This window comes from Lissotriton helveticus, chromosome 7, assembly GCF_964261635.1.
Source record: "Lissotriton helveticus chromosome 7, aLisHel1.1, whole genome shotgun sequence".
Lineage (NCBI taxonomy): Eukaryota > Metazoa > Chordata > Amphibia > Caudata > Salamandridae > Lissotriton > Lissotriton helveticus.
Window position 1 is genome coordinate 779,008,430 of NC_136068.1, and position 22,543 is coordinate 779,030,972.

Genomic DNA, 22,543 nt, shown 5'->3' on the forward strand with positions numbered 1-22,543 from the left:
ATCTGATCAATTGTGGATACCCCCTCTCTAAAACCACCTTTTATAGGTCAGTTATCTCACAGTAATGCTTCCAACTGGTGGTGTATGGAACCTCAGGTAATTTATATTCAAAACAATGCTTGCAAACCAATAGGACCCAAGCTTGATACTCACGCTAAAAGATACTGCCCAGGTGATTCTTCCTGCAAGATGTTATTTCGGGGGGAAACACCCCTTAAAATGGTACATAAAACACATTAAATTGTAACACCAAAAACATTATTTTTTGAAAGACCTATATTTACAAGACTGATTTTAAATTAATTCCATTAACAGACTGCTAAAACATAATTTATGTTATTTTAAATGATATCTTGTTAGATCCATAGATTATTATACAGCTATATACTTAAAAAAACATGTAACTAACTATATGTCAAAGGGAAAGTCCCAATCACTTCCTTTGGAGCCAAGCTATATAAAGATCTGTACTCAAGGTGAAAATGATACGGGACTGGTATCCAGCCAGAATATCCTGGAAGAGACTAGATAAAGCAAAATGCCTAGGTTCAAGCAAAGTGACCTGACCCAGGTCCCTATGGCGCTTTTATACTATAGAAAAAAAGAAAAATAGGTGGTCTATGTCTTCAATTCTGTTTGCACAGAATAAGCAAAGGGCCAGGACGTTTGGGTTTTGTATCCATTTGCTAGTAAACCGGCCCACGTGCAAATAACTCAGTCTGAATTTGATTAACAAAGATCTGGCTTTGAGGGAGTAATACCATCATTATAGGGTTCTAACACTGGTATAAATTTGTGGGACAGAAATTGTCTGTCAAACTATTAGGCTTTCTGTTTCTATGGCATTGCTCGGCCATGTTATTCCAAAAGGTATATTTTTGCAATATCCATCGTACACCCCCTTTATAGATGGTGGGTCTCTGTACTGTTGAATGTAGATATGGTATATTGTATTTGTGCTTCACTGTTTCTTTAATATTAGAATTTGTATTTGGAATATGAAGTTCTCGGATGTATGACATTACTACGCATGCATTTACATCGCATGCCTTTACAACGTAAGTATTACAACGCAGTCCATTACAACGCATAGTGCTTTGGGGTGCTGGATAGTGAACAGTTTAATTTACTATTCCAACTCCAGTCCCCGTGGACACTAGGGAAGGTTATTGGATAGTAAATTAACCTATTCCCTATCCTAGAGCGCCCCCCAGAGCAATGCGTTGTAATAGTTTGCGTTGTAATGGTTGCGTTGTAAAGGCTCTGTGATGTAAAAGTTGCGTTGTAAGTGTTGTTCACCGAAGTTCTCTGGTCCCTCCAATGGAATCTGATAGGCGGTACTCCGGGGCTGGCTGCTGCAGTGACCAATGCTCTCTGCATCTCCTGTGTCGTGGGTTATTGCTTAAATAGACTTCTTCTATACCAAGGAGCTGCATCTGCTAAGTTCTTCATCTTTACTAAAACCCTACATTTCTTTAGTACCAGGAGTGAGGTTAGTGAATAATCCATCTTCAACCCACTGACACGGTCTAATGGACCACTGAACCACCTAATTGTACGAGGATCGTCGTATGGACCAATGGTAAGGGTAAAGTTTCGAACCAGTTTCCAGCACACTTTTTGTACACTTGAAGGGATTACCTGCGTGCGCTTTTCAAATAGTGAAGTTGGTAACAGCTGGGTTTGAGTTGATGAGGGCATTCTGCCAACTTTCCTCCTTGGTCCTGAGGTGCTGCCCCAGTGCGAGGAAACAAACATCAACTTGCCAATGTTCATCTGTGGTCCGAAGGAGCTACCCCTGTGTGAGGAAACGGACGTGCATAGCCAATGCTCCCCTGTATTGTTAGGGAGCTGTTCCAACCTTCTTGGTGCATTTGACGTAAGATGCAGGCTTCTGCGTGTGGTCTTGACATGTTTACGCGTCTCTTGGCAGCTGCACACAGCAGCAGACATTTGTCTTTAGGGAACAATTACTGGAGGTGCATTTTAAGCCTCCAGCTTTCCTTCAAAGCCCAGGAAAACCGGAGATCAAGTGGAAGAAATGGCTGTGCGTATTTGAGAATTACCTCACAGCTATTGATGCAGCTAGTTATAACTCAAATCGGAAGTTAGTACTATTGTTCAATCACTTATGAACTGCAGGACAGAGGGTATGTGATAATCTGCCCATGATACCTGCCCCTAATGATGAAAATGCTGCCTGTAATGTGTATAAGGAAGCTAAGGAAAGACTATGTAGATTATATTCACAGGAAGTAAGTGTTTTATTAGATAGATACAACGTTTTCAAGTGCAAGCAAGGCAGTTATGAAACTGTTGAAGAGTTTATTACTCCTTTGCATGTTAGTCGCATCTTCCTGTGAATTTGCAAATTATATATATATATATTAACATGGGGAAAACACATTTTGGGACCCCCCTTTTATCTCAGCCCCCGCTTGACGAATCCCCTCCCAAACGTTCAGGGAAGGACCGGAACGCCGCGAAGCAAAGTTGCTGAAAATTTCAGGCAGATTCCTCCACCGGCGCCAAAGATATTCCAAATAGAATGTTACGATTTCCCTATGGAAATCAATCGGCGCCAAAGTTATTCCAAATAGAATGTTACGATTTCCCTATGGAAATCAATCCTAACTATTATATATATATTATCTATGTACAACGGGTGTTTTTTTCATAATCATGTAATGCCCCCTGAAAAAACAGCTCATATATGGGTTTTAGCAGCGTTTGTCCAATGCCTTATGGAACTAGATCTCAAAAGTAAGGCCCAAGTGGGCAAGTCACATCAAAAGACTTAATAGCCAAGAAAGTGCAAGAAGAAATAGTGCAAATGTATCAATAAAGTGCATAAAGATTTAAAAATTCTCAAATGTTAAAAACATGTACCACAATATCCCAAATTGTAAGAAAATCAATTCATCAATAAATACAGTTATACAATACGGGAGGAACCATATATCAAGATCAATGAGAACTACTGCATCCGGACAGGTCTTATCTATGGGAAACTCCTAATTCCTAAAGACAGGTGTATAGATCCTCTCTATCATTGAGGCCATTAGGGTTCTTGGTGTTGAGCTCCAAGATGTACCTCGTCTCAAGGAGGCGGAGTTTGGCCTCACGGTCACCTCCCCTCCTTGAAGGCTCAACACAGTCAATTAGAAAGAATTGGAGTTTGTCAGGGATACCAAGATGTTTCTCCTGAAAGTGCCTGGCAACCGGATAGTTCTGGTCGTGCCCCGTTATTGCCCGTATGTGTTGAAGTATACGCTTGTGGGCGGGCAGCTTAGTGCTGCCCACATATTGGAGCCCACAAGGACATTCCAACACATAAATGGCAAACTCGGTTTTGCAATTAAGCCATTTGGAAATGGCAGTCGGATGTTGTTGAAAGGGGCTTTGGAAGTGGGTTCTGCTGGTACCCTGTCGGCAGGCTTTGCATTGTGGGCATGTCTTAAAGCCCTTCTTCAATGCTCCCCAGGTTGCAGAAATCTTGGGCTCTAAGGTGTTACTAACCAAGAATTTGGACATGGAAGGGGACTTCCTAAAGGTCAAGATGGGTTTGGCTCCTATTTTGTGACCAATTACTGGGTCACTGCGGACCAAATTCCAATTCTTATTTACGATTTTACGTAAAGCCCCATGTTGACGATTGAATGCTAGGATGAGTCGTGGAGAGCTCATTTGTCCCTTTTCTGTTGTTAGATCCACCAGGTTGACTTTTTTGGATTTGGGGATTAATGCCTCTTGCCTGCTTATTGAGTTAGAGCGTCTGATCGCTTTCATAATAATTTCTGAGGAATAACCCCTGTCAAGGAAGCGTACTTTACATGCCTCCTGTGCAGCCGCACATTCGGCATCCGTGCTGCAAATCCGCCGGATCCGGAGCATCTCCCCAAAAGGAATGCTCCGAATCAAATGGGCAGGATGTTGGCTGTTGGAATGCAGTATGGTATTGCCAGCACTGGGCTTCCGATAGAGCCGTGTACTCAGGGCGGAATCCTTCACAAATATTTCCACATCCAAAAAACAAATCAATTCAGAACTTAAATTAGCAGTAAAATTGAGATTAACATTGTTCACATTGATCAAGTTGACAAAGGCCCTGGCACTATCCTGATTGCCTCTCCAAATAATAAAAACATCGTCAATGTAACGTAAATATAAGGCAATGTTATTACACATGAACTCATGGTGCTGGGTGGCGAGGACCTGCTCCTCCCACAGCCCAACGTGTAAACACGCGTAGCTGGGTGAGAAGCAGGCCCCCATCGCCACACCCCTTATCTGATGATATATTACGCCATTGAAAATGAAAAAGTTCTGTTCCAAGCACATTTTGGTCATTTCGACCAGCATTTTATTATGTGCTGTTGGATGAGGCAGATCCTTGTTGAGGTAATAGTCCAAGGCCTTGAGACCATCACCATGCCTGATAGAAGTATAGAGAGATGAAACATCCAAAGTCATAAGCACCATATCTTCTTCCCAATCAAATTCTGCAATTTTACTGAGAAAATCAAAAGAATCCTTAACAAATGAACTAAGGTTCCTGACGTGGTGCTGCAGAAAAAAATCAATGTATTTGGAAACATGTTCCAAAGAACTGTCTATTGCTGAGATGATGGGGCGTCCCGGCGGTGTAGCAATGTCCTTATGAACTTTGGGAAGTAAATAGAAGGAGGGGATTACCGGATGTTCTTTTTTGAGGTATCTGAACTCCTCATGCGATATATATATATGGAAATCAATCCTAACTATAACTACCTACTGGCGACCGCCAGTAGGTAATATATATATATATATATATATATATATATATATATATATATTACCTACTGGCGGTCGCGATATATATATATATATATATATATATATATATATATATATATTACCTAGGTAGTTATAGGTAGGATTGATTTCCATAGGGAAATCGTAACATTCTATTTGGAATAACTTTGGCGCCGATTGATTTCCATAGGGAAATCGTAACATTCTATTTGGAATAACTTTGGCAGGGTAGACGCCCCTGACCCCCTAGGTTTGATGTGGGGCCATAAAAGGGTCCCTCGGGTAAAAAAAAATGTTTTACTTTTTTTCGGTTTTCGCGGGGGGGCGCCCGGTACGCGCACCAGGGAGCGTACTGGGGAGCGTACAATGGGAAAAACCCAGTGAAACAGGAAAATAATAATTTAAAGTGATTAGAGGTAGGGTAGCTCTGCATAGAGTTGTTGTGTTGTTTGGGTGTTTTAAGTACCAACATGTAGGTACCAATGCTGAGTCTTAAATTTAATGTACACCGTTTCCTCTGTAGATATCTTGCATGTTGTTACAGAAGTTATTGTGCTATAAGGAATCCACATCATAGTCTGTCAGGAAAGCAGAAACAACATGGAGGCAGGAGATGAAAAAGAGATGTCAAATAGACATTGGAGATAATATATTGGGAGAAAGGAAGTATCTATGAGCAAAATTACTATGTAACATAAAAAAGTTGCACAGTATGCTATAAATCTGACGTTACATTATAATCAATTTGGTACTAGTTTATGAATTACATATAAAAATGAATAATGTCTAAAACAAGTTAGAATTATTAAATATAAATTTATTTTTCAGATTCTTTTTCCAAATTTAACATAACTTCCATTAACGGATTGTCGGAAATGTCCTCATTTTGAATTAGCAAATCAGCCGCTTCCACACATTGAACTAATTCATAGTCCCGTGATTGATCCATGAATTCTAAGTCTTCATTGGGTTCAATAACTTGTTCATTGTTGCTCTCCAGTACAATTTCAAAGGAAATATTTTTCTGTCCTTCCATTTTCTTGCTGTAATTTGCATAAAAAATTAATATATCAGTAGAGATAGGGCACTGTTGGGTTTAAGTTCATACAGGTAGTTTTGATTTTTTAACAGTGAAGTTATCTTTGGGCAGTGTATGGTATCAGGCTGGAAGTAGAAATATAAAAAGGTGTATATCATGAAGCCTAAGTAAATTCATAAATATACAAGACAAGCCTAACTCCATCCATAACTATAACAGAGAAGCGTATCTCAATCTATAACGCGTATCTCGTACCTCAATCTATAACTATTACAGAGGGATAGTATATAACTATCAGAAAATGTTCTCCAAATTAACTTAAAGTGCACAACATACTTCAGTTTTCAAAATAACATCTTCCCTTTCAAAAAGAAGTTTAAGTTCTCAGTGGAAATGCTTTTGAAATGTACTTCAGGAAGTAGTAGTCAAAATGGCTGTGTTTCCCTCTCTTTCTTTATATATATTCATGTACATAACCAATCAAATGTCATGAAATAATAGTAGAAAATGAAAGTAACATTTTAATTGGTTGTAAATTCTAACACTTCAGATGTGTTTTTGTCAAGTAATTCACCTCAGGATATTTAGAGAGGGCTACAGGCCAAATGGCTCAATGGAATTCCACCAAATTTGGGACAATGGTAGGGACTGGTATGTAGTATGGCCTATTCTATATTTGGTGAAAGTGTCTCCAGTGGTTTTTATGTAAGTTAACTTAACTTTTAACATTTTTTGGGAACGCTTCCCGGTGCGCGCCCCGATACGCGTACCGGCAGTGCTACGGGAGTCCTCCATCTTGTGTTTCAGTAGATTTGAGACAGAAATTGGAGGACAAACAACGTTGGGAATGGGTATAAGGGGGCATCGTAGGCACTCCCTGACCTTCTAGGTTTTCTGAGGGGGTCTTAGGAGGCCCATATAGGCGAAAAAAAATAAAGAATTTATTTTTCGCGGGGGGAGCGCCCGGTACGCGCACCGGGGAGCGTACCGGGGAGCGTACTTTGGTGAAAAATAGTGAAAAAAGTTAGAAAAAGATAATCTTTTGGAGTGATCAGAGATAGGGTAGCCCTGAAAAGGGCTTTTGGGTTCACATGATCCAGGCTTTAATCATTTGGAAACCAAAACTGATTTGCACCAATGAAAAGTGTTATTTTCAGATCACATGACCCGACGCGCTTACGCTACGCGCCCCGGGGCGCGTGGCGTAAGCGCGTCGAGACATTGCGCGATCGTATGCGATCGTGTGCTTCCGGGTGCGCTTACGCAGTGCGTCATATGACGCATCACGCGTCTACGTGAAATGTCACGATGTTGTTTTTGTTCGCAAGAATTGCGCTAACGGGACGCTCCCCGGTACGCACCCCATGGCGCGCCCCAAGTTAAAATAATTTTTTTTTTTAAAACAATTGACATACTTATACAATATAAAATTCGTTTTAAAATTTATTATTTTTTATACCTATAAAGATTTGCTATTAAAAAACCATTGAAATTCACTGAAAAAACCATAGGTTTCACACCAGTTATAGTTAGGAATTAGCTTTTAAAAAACCTGATAAATTCACTGAAAAAACCATAGGTTTTACACCAGTTATAGTTAGCTGGAAGTTTTACTCGCATAAAACCATTGAAATTCCCACGTTATAGTTAGTTGGACTCACTATAACTTGCACGTGCAATGCAGTGCTGATGACGTCACATATTACATCACTCATGACATGGTCAGTGACATCACTCATGACATCACTGATGACACCATCCTTGTGACAGAGTGACAGACCTCCTTTCACTGTAATGTAACCCTTGAAACACATATTCAAAAATAGAAACTAAAATTTTCAAAAAAATGGAGATACCCATACCACTTACAACAACCAATTCAATAAGTCCACCATCTATATACACATCCACTCATTCACCAACAGTTCTATATAGTCACTCATACATATACTCACTCATCATATGTAGTGATACACCTATACATCCTGTTACACACCGACAGTCATCCAAAAGATACTCTCACACATACTCACACAGGCAAATAAACTATTGAACATCCATTTATTTGCATATACAGCTATACACACACTACCATCTTACTTCTAAGGTAATTTACACATATTTATTCTCTTAAACAATCACTTATAGAAACACATACTTATTTAAACTGGAACTCTTACAATCTCTTACTCTCACATATACTCACTTATATACATCAATATTCACATATACTAGATTAAAACATATGTAGTTACTGATAAAGACATTAGTGAGACAGTCATTCACTCACTAACACACACATATAAACACTCATCCAGCCATACAGTCCTGCACATATGCTGTCTTCAAAACACATACAAAGAGAGAGTCAGTCATTCATGCATCTATGTGCTAAGTAATACCCCCACCAAACCATACAAACACTCATACTGATACTAAGAAAAACATCTAATAACCCATATACATACACATGTAGCTACTCACCAACCCATGCAGCCACTTATACACAAAGTGAAACACTAATACATATATTTAAATATTTAAAAATTACTCTCTAATATATGTATTCACTAAGATACACTTAATAAACCAGTTAACCAAATAATTTTTTTTTTTAAATCCACGTAAACACTTATTTAAACATTTATTCTTCCATCAACTTTTAAATATACATATATAACACATATTTATTTTTCAGAAAGACACACATTCACTGGATGGTGTCATCAGTGATGTCATGAGTGATGTCACTGACCATGTCATGAGTGATGTAATATGTGACGTCATCAGCAGTGCATTGCACGCGCGAGTTATAGTGAGTCCAACTAACTATAACGTGGGAATTTCAATGGTTTTATGCGAGTAAAACTTCCAGCTAACTATAACTGGTGTAAAACCTATGGTTTTTTCAGTGAATTTAATAGGTTTTTTAAATGCTAATTCCTAACTATAACTGGTGTGAAACCTATGGTTTTTTCAGTGAATATACATATATATATATATATATATATATATATATATACATATTACCTACTGGCGGTCGCCAGTAGGTAGTTATAGTTAGGATTGATTTCCATAGGGAAATCGTAACATTCTATTTGGAATAACTTTGGCGCCGGTGGAGGAATCTGCCTGAAATTTTCAGCAACTTTGCTACGCGGCGCTCCGGTCCTTCCCTGAAAGTTTGGGGGGGATTCGTCAAGCGGGGGCCGAGATAAAAGGGGGGTCCCAATATGTGTTTTCCCCATGTTAATTTCCATAGGGCGGTCGGTCGCACTTTTAGCTCGAACGGCTGAATGGATTTTCACCAAACTTGGCAAAATTGTAGGGACTGGTAGCCCGATGTGCCTTTGCTATGTCTCAAGATATGTGCTCCAGAGGATTTTGAGTAATTTAGGTTCAAAAAAAGGTATATATCTATAGCCGCGCCCCGGTACACGCACCGGGGAGCGCTCCGGGCGCGCCACGCGACTTGCGCACGGAAAGCTGATTGGCTCTCGGGTGTCTGTAAACATTCGAAACAGTCCGGAGCGGCCGCCATCTTGTGTCTCGGTAGGATCGAGACACAAGAGCTGGTAAAAACAAAGGGGGAAATAACCAAAAGGGGGCAGGGTAGACCCCCCCTGACCCCCTAGGTTTGATGTGGGGGCCATAAAAGGGTCCCTCGGGTAAAAAAAAAATATATTTTTTACGGTTTTCGCGGGGGAGCGCCCGGTACGCGCACCGGGGAGCGTACCGGGGAGCGTACAGTGGGAAAACCCAGGGAAACAGGAAAATAATAATTTAAAGTGATTAGAGATAGGGTAGCTCTGCATAGAGTTGTTGTGTTGTTTGGGTGTTTTAAGTACCAACATGTAGGTACCAATGCTGAGTCTTAAATTTAATGTACACCGTTTCCTCTGTAGATATCTTGCATGTTGTTACAGAAGTTATTGTGCTATATGGAATCCACATCATAGTCTGTCAGGAAAGCAGAAACAACATGGAGGCAGGAGATGAAAAAGAGATGTCAAATAGACATTGGAGATAATATATTGGGAGAAAGGAAGTATCTATGAGCAAAATTACTATGTAACATAAAAAAGTTGCACAGTATGCTATAAATCTGACGTTACATTATAATCAATTTGGTACTAGTTTATGAATTACATATAAAAAAGAATAATGTCTGAAACAAGTTTAGAATTATTAAATATAAATTTATTTTTCAGATTCTTTTTCTAAATTTAACATAACTTCCATTAACAGATTGTCGGAAATGTCCTCATTTTGAATTATCAAATCAGCCGCTTCCACACATTGAACTAATTCATAGTCCCATGATTGATCCATGAATTCTAAGTCTTCATTGGGTTCAATAACTTGTTCATTGTTGCTCTCCAGTACAATTTCAAAGGAAATATTTTTCTGTCCTTCCATTTTCTTGCTGTAATTTGCATAAAAAATCAATATATCAGTAGAGATAGGGCACTGTTGGGTTTAAGTTCATACAGGTAGTTTTGATTTTTTAACAGTGAAGTTATCTTTGGGCAGTGTATGGTATCAGGCTGGAAGTAGAAATATAAAAAAGTGTATATCATGAAGCCTAAGTAAATTCATAAATATACAAGACAAGCCTAACTCCATCCATAACTATAACAGAGAAGCGTATCTCAATCTATAACTATTACAGAGGGATAGTATATAACTATCAGAAAATGTTTTCCAAATTAACTTAAAGTGCACAACATACTTCAGTTTTCAAAATAACATCTTACCTTTCAAAAAGAAGTTTAAGTTCTCAGTGGAAATGCTTTTGAAATGTACTTCAGGAAGTAGTAGTCAAAATGGCTGTGTTTCCCTCTCTTTCTTTATATATATTCATGTACATAACCAATCAAATGTCATGAAATAATAGTAGAAAATGAAAGTAAAATTTTAATTGGTTGTAAATTCTAACACTTCAGATGTGTTTTTGTCAAGTAATTCACCTCAGGATATTTAGAGAGGGCTACAGGCCAAATGGCTCAATGGAATTCCACCAAATTTGGGACAATGGTAGGGACTGGTATGTAGTATGGCCTATTCTATATTTGGTTAAAGTGTCTCCAGTGGTTTTTATGTAAATTAACTTAACTTTTAACATTTTTTGGGAGCGCTTCCCGGTGCGCGCCCCGGTACGCGTACCGGCAGTGCTACGGGAGTCCTCCATCTTGTGTTTCGGTAGATTTGAGACAGAAAATGGAGGACAAACAACGTTGGGAATGGGTATAGGGGGCATCGTAGGCACTCCCTGACCTTCCAAGTTTTCTGAGGGGGTCTTAGGAGGCCCATATAGGCGAAAAAAAATAAAAAAATTATTTTTTGCGGGGGGAGTGCCCGGTACGCGCACCGGGGAGCGTACCGGGGAGCGTACTTTGGTGAAAAATAGTGAAAAAAGTTAGAAAAAGATAATCTTTTGGAGTGATCAGAGATAGGGTAGCCCTGAAAAGGGCTTTTGGGTTCACATGATCCAGGCTTTAATCATTTGGAAACCAAAACTGATTTGCACCAATGAAAAGTGTTATTTTCAGATCACATGACCCGACGCGCTTACGCTACGCGCCCCGGGGCGCGTGGCGTAAGCGCGTCGAGACATTGCGCGATCGTATGCGATCGTGTGCTTCCGGGTGCGCTTACGCAGTGCGTCATATGACGCATCACGCGTCTACGCGAAATGTCACGATGTTGTTTTTGTTCGCAAGAATTGCGCTAACCGGACGCTCCCCGGTACGCACCCCAGGGCGCGCCCCAAGTTAAAATATATATATTTTTTTTAAAACAATTGACATACTTATACAATATAAAATTCGTTTTAAAATTTATTATTTTTTATACCTATAAAGATTTGCTATTAAAAAACCATTGAAATTCACTGAAAAAAACATAGGTTTCACACCAGTTATAGTTAGGAATTAGCTTTTAAAAAACATATTAAATTCACTGAAAAAACCCTAGGTTTTACACCAGTTATAGTTAGCTGGAAGTTTTACTCGCATAAAACCATTGAAATTCCCACGTTATAGTTAGTTGGACTCACTATAACTTGCACGTGCAATGCACTGCTGATGACGTCACATATTACATCACTCATGACATGGTCAGTGACATCACTCATGACATCACTGATGACACCATCCTTGTGACAGAGTGACAGACCTCCTTTCACTGTAATGTAACCCTTGAAACACATATTCAAAAATAGAAACTAACATTTTCAAAAAAATGGAGATACCCATACCACTTACAACAACCAATTCAATAAGTCCACCATCTATATACGCATCCACTCATTCACCAACAGTTCTATATAGTCACTCATACATATACTCACTCATCATATGTAGTGATACACCTATACATCCTGTTACACACCGACAGTCATCCAAAAGATACTCTCACACATACTCACACAGGCAAATAAACTATTGAACATCCATTTATTTGCATATACAGCTATACACACACTACCATATTACTTCTAAGGTAATTTACACATATTTATTCTCTTAAACAATCACTTATAGAAACACATACTTATTTAAACTGGAACTCTTACAATCTCTTACTCTCACATATACTCACTTATATACATCAATATTCACATATACTAGATTAAAACATATGTAGTTACTGATAAAGACATTAGTGAGACAGTCATTCACTCACTAACACACACATATAAACACTCATCCAGCCATACAGTCCTGCACATATGCTGTCTTCAAAACACATACAAAGAGAGAGTCAGTCATTCATGCATCTATGTGCTAAGTAATACCCCCACCAAACCATACAAACACTCATACTGATACTAAGAAAAACATCTAATAACCCATATACATACACATGTAGCTACTCACCAACCCATGCAGCCACTTATACACAAAGTGAAACACTAATACATATATTTAAATATTTAAAAATTACTCTCTAATATATGTATTCACTAAGGTACACTTAATAAACCAGTTAACCAATAATTTTTTTTTTTTAAATCCATGTAAACACTTATTTAAACATTTATTCTTCCATCAACTTTTAAATATACATATATAACACATATTTATTTTTCAAAAAGACACACATTCACTGGATGGTGTCATCAGTGATGTCATGAGTGATGTCACTGACCATGTCATGAGTGATGTAATATGTGACGTCATCAGCAGTGCATTGCACGCGCGAGTTATAGTGAGTCCAACTAACTATAACGTGGGAATTTCAATGGTTTTATGCGAGTAAAACTTCCAGCTAACTATAACTGGTGTAAAACCTATGGTTTTTTCAGTGAATTTAATAGGTTTTTTAAATGCTAATTCCTAACTATAACTGGTGTGAAACCTATGGTTTTTTCAGTGAATATACATATATATATATATATATATATATATATATATACATATTACCTACTGGCGGTCGCCAGTAGGTAGTTATAGTTAGGATTGATTTCCATAGGGAAATCGTAACATTCTATTTGGAATAACTTTGGCGCCGGTGGAGGAATCTGCCTGAAATTTTCAGCAACTTTGCTTCGCGGCGCTCCGGTCCTTCCCTGAAAGTTTAGGGGGGATTCGTCAAGCAGGGGCCGAGATAAAAGGGGGGTCCCAATATGTGTTTTCCCCATGTTAATTTCTATAGGGCGGTCGGTCGCACTTTTAGCTCGAACGGCTGAATGGATTTTCACCAAACTTGGCAAAATTGTAGGGACTGGTAGCCCGATGTGCCTTTGCTATGTCTCAAGATATGTGCTCCAGAGGATTTTGAGTAATTTAGGTTCAAAAAAATGTATATATCCATAGCCGCGCCCCGGTACACGCACCGGGGAGCGCTCCGGGCGCGCCACGCGACTTGCGCACGGAAAGCTGATTGGCTCTCGGGTGTCTGTAAACATTCGAAACAGTCCGGAGCGGCCGCCATCTTGTGTCTCGGTAGGATCGAGACACAAGAGGTGGTAAAAACAAAGGGGGAAATAACCAAAAGGGGGCAGGGTAGACCCCCCATTGTTGCTCTCCAGTACAATTTCAAAGGAAATATTTTTCTGTCCTTCCATTTTCTTTCTGTAATTTGCATAAAAAATCAATATATCAGTAGAGATAGGGCACTGTTGGGTTTACGTTCATACAGGTAGTTTTGATTTTTTAACAGTGAAGTTATCTTTGGGCAGTGTATGGTATCAGGCTGGAAGTAGAAATATAAAAAAGTGTATATCATGAAGCCTAAGTAAATTCATAAATATACAAGACAAGCCTAACTCCATCCATAACTATAACAGAGAAGCGTATCTCAATCTATAACTATTACAGAGGGATAGTATATAACTATCAGAAAATGTTTTCCAAATTAACTTAAAGTGCACAACATACTTCAGTTTTCAAAATAACATCTTACCTTTCAAAAAGAAGTTTAAGTTCTCAGTGGAAATGCTTTTGAAATGTACTTCAGGAAGTAGTAGTCAAAATGGCTGTGTTTCCCTCTCTTTCTTTATATATATTCATGTACATAACCAATCAAATGTCATGAAATATTAGTAGAAAATGAAAGTAACATTTTAATTGGTTGTAAATTCTAAAACTTCAGATGTGTTTTTGTCAAGTAATTCACCTCAGGATATTTAGAGAGGGCTACAGGCCAAATGGCTCAATGGAATTCCACCAAATTTGGGACAATGGTAGGGACTGGTATGTAGTATGGCCTATTCTATATTTGGTTAAAGTGTCTCCAGTGGTTTTTATGTAAATTAACTTTTAACATTTTTTGGGAGCGCTTCCCGGTGCGCGCCCCGGTACGCGTACCGGCAGTGCTACGGGAGTCCTCCATCTTGTGTTTCGGTAGATTTGAGACAGAAAATGGAGGACAAACAACGTTGGGCATGGGTATAAGGGGGCATCGTAGGCACTCCCTGACCCTCTAGGTTTTCTGAGGGGGTCTTAGGAGGCCCATATAGGCGAAAAAAAATATATATATATATTTCGCGGGGGTAGCGCCCGGTACGCGCACCGGGGAGCGTACCGGGGAGCGTACTTTGGTGAAAAATAGTAAAAAAAGTTAGAAAAAGATAATCTTTTGGAGTGATCAGAGATAGGGTAGCCCTGAAAAGGGCTTTTGGGTTCACATGATCCAGGCTTTAATCATTTGGAAACCAAAACTGATTTGCACCAATGAAAAGTGTTATTTTCAGATCACATGACCCGACGTGCTTACGCTACACGCCCCGGGGCGCGTGGCGTAAGCGCGTCGAGACATTGCGCGATCGTGTGCTTCCGGGTGCGCTTACGCAGTGCGTCATATGACACATCACGCGTCTACACGAAATGTCACGATGTTGTTTTCGTTCGCAAGAATTGCGCTAACGGGACGCTCCCCGGTACGCGCCCCAGGGCGCGCCCCAAGTTAAAATATATATATTTGTTTTTAAATTGACATAATTATACAATATAAAATTAGTTTTAAAATTTATTATTTTTTATACCTATAAAGATTTGCTATTAAAAAACCATTGAAATTCACTGAAAAAACCATAGGTTTCACACCAGTTATAGTTAGGAATTAGCTTTTAAAAAACCTATTAAATTCACTGAAAAAACCATAAGTTTTACACCAGTTATAGTTAGCTGGAAGTTTTACTCGTATAAAACCATTGAAATTCCCACGTTATAGTTAGTTGGACTCACTATAACTTGCGCGTGCAATGCACTGCTGATGACGTTACATATTACATCACTCATGACATGGTCAGTGACATCACTCATGACATCACTGATGACACCATCCTTGTGACAGAGTGACAGACCTCCTTTCACTGTAATGTAACCCTTGAAACACATATTCAAAAATAGAAACTAACATTTTCAAAAAAATGGAGATACCCATACCACTTACAACAACCAATTCAATAATTCCACCATCTATATACACATCCACTCATTCACCAACAGTTCTATATAGTCACTCATACATATACTCACTCATCATATGTAGTGATACACCTATACATCCTGTTACACACCGACAGTCATCCAAAAGATACTCTCACACATACTCACACAGGCAAATAAACTATTGAACATCCATTTATTTGCATATACAGCTATACACACACTACCATCTTACTTCCAAGGTAATTTACACATATTTATTCTCTTAAACAATCACTTATAGAAACACATACTTATTTAAACTGGAACTCTTACAATTTCTTACTCTCACATATACTCACTTATATACATCAATATTCACATATACTAGATTAAAACATATGTAGTTACTGATAAATACATTAGTGAGACAGTCATTCACTCACTAACACACACATATAAACACTCATCCAGCCATACAGTCCTGCACATATGCTGTCTTCAAAACACATACAAAGAGAGAGTCAGTCATTCATGCATCTATGTGCTAAGTAATACCCCCACCAAACCATACAAACACTCATACTGATACTAAGAAAAACATCTAATAACCCATATACATACACATGTAGCTACTCACCAACCCATGCAGCCACTTATACACAAAGTGAAACACTAATACATATATTTAAATATTTAAAAATTACTCTCTAATATATGTATTCACTAAGATACACTTAATAAACCAGTTAACCAATTATTATTTTTTTTTAAATCCATGTAAACACTTATTTAAACATTTATTCTTCCATCAACTTTTAAATATACATATATAACACATATTTATTTTTCAGAAAGACACACATTCACCGGATGGTGTCATCAGTGATGTCATGAGTGATATCACTGACCATGTCATGAGTGATGTAATATGTGACGTCATCAGCAGTACATTGCACGCGCAAGTTATAGTGAGTCCAACTAACTATAACGTGGGAATTTCAATGGTTTTATGCGAGTAAAACTTCCAGCTAACTATAACTGGTGTAAAACCTATGTTTTTTTCAGTGAATATATATATATATGTGACCAGTTTGCATTTAATTGCTTTTTGAAAGAAACACAAGTAAGGTTATTAACATGTAGAAATCCTACTTTAACAGAGGTTATTCATGTGGTAAAAGTATTGAGAAATCAATTAATTCAGCACAAGCTTTGTCTGGGCATGAAGGTTTATCTTCCATTTCTTGTGTTTCTGATAAAAGTTAAAATTTGTGCTAAGAATCCTAGAGTTAATTGCACCAAAAATTAGGCTATTGATTTGCTTCCATTGTGGTTCTTGTACTCATCTCAGTTATAATCCTTCATTTACTGCAATCAACAGAAAATGCAATGCATGTTAGAAAATTGGACATTTTCAGGCTAGGTTCAAAGCAGCTGGTTATACAATTAAGATAAGTAATGTAGAAATTAACTGTGGTGATGTACAAGATTGTGCCACCCAGTTTAGTAATGTTTATTAACAATAGATCTCATTAAAAACAAGGCTCCTCAAATGCAAGCAAAAGTAGACTGAAAATTACGCAAGGGCACATGTGTCACAGGCTCCCGGGGTTGTTGGTCCCGGCTGGATTTATGGATCACCCCCTGACGCACTGGTCTGGATGACCTCGGTAGACCATATGGCACGCACTCTTTCTGACCACGCTCCCGTCTGTTTATCACTCTGGTGCCCCCATTCTCCCTGCCGTGCTTTCACACGCTCTGGGAAGGCTTCAAGGTAGTCATTCGCGGGGAATGCATTTCCAAGCAATCTGGCATCTTGCGCTCCATCCGTGGCACTCTGGACAAGATTGAAAGGGAGATCAAATTGTGGGATGCCTGTCATGCCCAACTCCGAAGCGTTGATACGCTTGCCCAGATACGCAAGAAGTTTACTGATTTCTCAGATGAGGCAGACAGGGAACTGGTTGTTCTCGGAAGAGAGGCGAGGGCGTGCCGTTTCGGTGAGGGCGACCGCCCCGGTAAAACTCTGTCTAACCTCCTTAGTCGGCCTCGCGCGGCATCGTATATAATTGCCTTGCAAGATGGTGGGCCATCTCGCACCACCTCTCCTGAAGACATCAAAGAGCATTTCAGTGCATTCTACACTCAACTCTATACAGCCGGTTTGGTCCCGACTCGCGATGTTCTCGACCAATACTTTGACACTCTTGAACTTCTCTGGCTTGGAAATGCGCATCAGGAATACTTGGACCAGCCCTTTTCTAAGGAGGCGATCTTAGCTGCCATAAACAGTATGCCAAGTGACAAGGCCCCCGGCTCCGACGGCCTACCGGCATCCTTTTACAAGACATTTGCCCCTCTACTGATCCCACATCTTGCGGCTATGTAAAATGAATCCTTTGAATCAGGTCAATCCCCCCATCATGGCGTGAGGCACTCTTAACATTACTTCTCATGTCGGACAAGCCCCCTGAGTTGAGGGATTCATATTGTCCCCTTTCACTGATTAACACAGACAATAAAATCTTTGTTAAGTTGCTCGCCTCTCGCCTACTCCCACTAATGCCACTCATTGCCGGCCCAGACCAATCTGGTTTCATTCCCAGCCGCGCCACTTCTCACAACCTTCGGACCATTTTTTCCATTCTGCATCAGATCAACTTCCGGCAGTGGCTGCCCCACTCGATGCTACCAAGGCTTATGATACCCTGGAGTGGCCTTTCCTGTTTTACCACCTCCCTCGTTTGGGTTTCAGTTAGATCTTTATATGCAAGGTGCTACTATTATACACTCTTCCCACTGTTTGCCTCTGTATCAATGGCCAGATCTTCGAGCCCATTTCTGTTGGGCGTGGCACCCGACAAGGATGCCCACTCTTCCCCATGCTCTTTGCTGTTGCTATGGAGCCTCTTGCGGCTCGTCTCTGGCAGCATCATGCTCAGAGAGGCATTTGCTTTGCGGTGCGAGCTTTATTAGTCTCCATGTATGCGGACGATATCACCCTTTATGTTCGTCACCCCCAGGAGAATCTTAGTCCTCTTGTCCGGGAGGTGATACGCTTTGGTGGCTATTCCGTTTTCCAGGTTAACTGGAACAAATCCGTATTATTTCCTCTCAAAGATGCCACGACCGCCTTTGATTCTGACTACCCTTTTGTGTGGGCCTCAGAGCCAACTAGGTATCTGGGCATTTGGTTGAGCAGCGATGTAGATGAGCTCTGGAGGGCCAACTTCGGCCACGCTGTTAATTGGTTTGAGTCCAAGATCCCTCTTTGGAACCGACTGCCGCTCTCCCTGGCTGGGCGCATAGCGATCGCAAAGATGGTGGTGCTCCCAAAATTCTTATATCTTTTTGTCAACCTCCCTATCCCTCTCACTGCTCATTTCTTTCACAAGGTCTGCTCACTGCTCATCACTCTGGTTTGGGTGGGCCTACAACTCAGGATTGCTTATAATATTCTAACCCTTCTGATGTCGCATGGCTGGCTGGGAGCCCTGGATTTTAAGCTCTATACTCTCAGTGCTCAGGCCAGTATTCTTCATATCTGGCTCCACCCTACTCCGTTCCAGCCTCATGTGGCGGTGGAGGCTGACCTTGCTACCCCGTGGCTGCTCACAACTGCACTCTTTGGCCCAGCACCGAGATTGATATGGTTGAGACCTTGCACTGGGCCTGGGATGGCATTCGTAAGATTTCCTGCTCGGATTCGCTTTCAGCAAACACCATGCCCATCGCCCACCACCCCGCTTTCCCTTCACTCCAGTCGTTGGGGATGGCTAAACATGCTGCTCGCCTCGGCCTCCCCTCAATTTCGGATCTGTACCCTGGGGAGACCTTTTTCTCGCTTGCTCCCGACGCTGGGCCAATGACACTGCTATTTTACCAGCTCCAGGCGAACTGCAGAAAGCTTCACCCTACTTTTCCCCAACCACCTCCATCACTGGCCTCTCTTGATATGCTCTACGCCTCTCCATCGCAAAAGAAATTGGTCACTAAGATCTAAGTTCACACCCTAGCGGCTTCCTCCATTTCCACCGATTGGGCGTGCATTGCGTGGGGCGAGGACCTGGGCATTGAGATCTCCCAAGCGGATTGGCTGTACTGTTGCACTCGGATTAAACGCCTTTCCCCCAACTACCGCCTGCGTTTGATACACTTTAAATATATACACAGACTATATCACATTCTCGCCCAACTCCACAGATTAGGCCTTGTGGCCAGTGACAGATGCCTGTGCTGCTCCGCGCCCACGGTCGATTTTGCTCATCGCGCCTGGTTATGCCCCCGAATCTCGGCAAATTGGCGGGAGGTATGTGCAATTATCTCCGAAATTACCTCTTCACCACTCCAACCTGACCCCACGATCTGCCTTTTGGGCTTCGTTAAATTCTGCCTGGACGCCTCCCATCGTTTGACGGCCATGCTGCTGGTTCTGGCAAGGCGCAGGGTCTCCATGTATTGGGGTTGCAGGCCCTCGCCCAAGGTGCCGCTCTGGCTTGAAAATGCATCTCGCTGCCATACCCTCCTGTCTGAGTTTTGGGATCTCCTGCAAGCCAAAACCCATCCACTGGATATATGGGGCCTACTTGTCACCTATCTCTCAAGTCGTGACTCTCAGCATTCAGCGACCTCTCCCGCGCTCGCTGCCGGCTCCCTGCCCGCGGCGGCCGCCGGTGCAGGTCCATAAGCTGGTCCCTTTTGATCCATGACCTCTCACCCCCACTGCCTAGCCCTTCTGTGTTTGGTGTGTCTCCCCTGAGCGTTTGCTTTTGCCCCCTCTCAATGAGTCTCTGACAACTTTTCATGGCATTGTCTCTATTGTAATAAACAGTGAACAATGTTCCCTCAAGACCTATATAGTGAAAATAGTACCACTTCTATACTTTTACTCTTATTATTTCACACAGTATACGGCAACATCAACTTTTTTTCATTTGTATTTTTTATTCTGATATTTTTTGTAAATTTTTCTGAGTACAAAAGTCACATTTATCAATTTATCATTTATAACATATATGTTTCCTGAAAATCATTTGATCAAATACACAATAATTCATTTAAGACAATAAAAACATTTTTGTCTACCGTGCAGAAAAAAACATACTTAAATACACCAATAAACATAACCACACACAAACTCACTCATTCATACTACATTCGCTCCTTTTTCTGCGTCTGAGGGATCGCAGATAGATACGCGATTTTTTACGCAAGGTCGACGCGTTTCGGTGGTATAAAACCACCTTCCTCAGGACCTTCTGGCAGAAAAGACAGATACTCTTTGCACAAAAATAATCACTGCACGGTATAATATCCGCAATTTTTTAGAGTGGAAACCTGCTTCAGTCAGCTAGTCTCAACATAAACACACAAAATTCTTTGGCCGATCCACGCCTTAAAAACATCTATTCTTTAATCCTATGTAGACCTCAGGTTTTGTCTTGGGTTCTTCCTTTTTCTCAAAAGCCAAATTATTCTTTTTGTCGCTCTCGTGTCCACAAAATTAGGGGCCTCCTTTTGTAATTATTGTATTCTGATGGTTTTTTAATTTTGGTCACGTCTATTATGGATGTATTGTATTAGCTTTTTTTGCGCGTTGTTGTACTTCCCAAATCCGTAGATATCTCCTCTTCACCTTCTCTTGTATCTATTATTTGCAATGTTATTTCTTTTAGGTTGAACACGTCTGTCTTGATTTTAGATCGCAGTGCTAAAATTCCCGATTCCAAAGGTGTATCCTCATCACAACGCGTGGACCGGATTGTCTCTATTGTCACATGGACGTGCAACTATTTTTGCTGTGCTGCGATGTACTGATGCACCTTATTTTCTGCAATTGTGGTAACTATGTAATTGTACTGTGCATATTTTTTAAATAAAGTTTTTTTTTAAAATAAAATAAAAAGTAGACTGAAAATCCATTGTGGTTATGGCAGATTCAAGGGCACCCACAACAATTTTAGCTGACACTACTTTTATTAAACTTTGGTAAAGAAAATATAAGCTGAAAAAACCTGACATTACCTGTAAGGCCCTCAGGGAATATGACACTGATTTGCTGGGTTTCATTGATGTTTTTTTGGGAAGGAGTATTCATACAAAAGTGTACCTACCTGTCAACGGGCATGACATTGTGGGTTTGAAAGACTTGTCAAGGTTAGGCATTCTGTTGAGTCCAGGACTTGATGAACTCATTGTTCTTGGACATATGCCCATTTTTGCCATTGAAATGAAGGAGGAGGTTCTTCAGTTATTGGTTAAGAAATTTCCCTATGTGTTCAAAAATGAGATAGGGAATGTAAAAGGTTTTGAACATTGTATAAAAGTGAAGAAAGATGCCTATCGTATCATTCGTAAAGTTAGACCCATTCAGCTTAGCGTTTGTAAAGATCTTAAGGTATGATATATGTTCGGAAGGTGGTATTTAGTCTATGGATTCCTCTAAGTGGGTTTAGCCTGTAATTTTAATTTTGAAGTATTTTGTAGACTTGTGGTCATTGAATCAAAACATTCTTGACTGCTATCCCCTTCCCCATATTCAAGAAATGTTGGCTAATATTGGAGAAGCAAAATATTTTTCTACCATTGACCTTCATTTCACTTTTCATCAGATCCCATTGAGTAAGGAGTCTCAAGATCTTACAACTTTTATTACAACTCATGGTGCATACAAGTATCTAAGGCTACCATTTAGCCTAGCATCAGCTGCCAATGTGTTTCAAAAGATGATGGATGTGTTCTTTTGAGATTTGGACTGCATTCAAGCCTTCTAAGATGATATTTTGATTTTCACCAAGGATACAGAAGAACATATTGCTGTTTTGGAATG

General features: G+C 40.2%; 1 protein-coding gene across 1 annotated transcript in view; it reads left to right on the plus strand.

Annotated features, from left to right (window-relative positions):
• LOC144769158 (phosphatidylcholine:ceramide cholinephosphotransferase 2-like) overlaps positions 1–21,500 on the plus strand; it is a 499,022-nt gene extending 477,522 nt beyond the window's left edge. Inside the window, exon 6 of the mRNA XM_078653166.1 lies at positions 21,390–21,500. Within this exon, the coding sequence (XP_078509292.1) occupies positions 21,390–21,428 (39 nt within the window). The 3' untranslated portion in view covers positions 21,429–21,500. The remainder of the gene's footprint in view (positions 1–21,389) is intronic.
• The last annotated feature ends 1,043 nt before the right edge of the window (positions 21,501–22,543 follow it).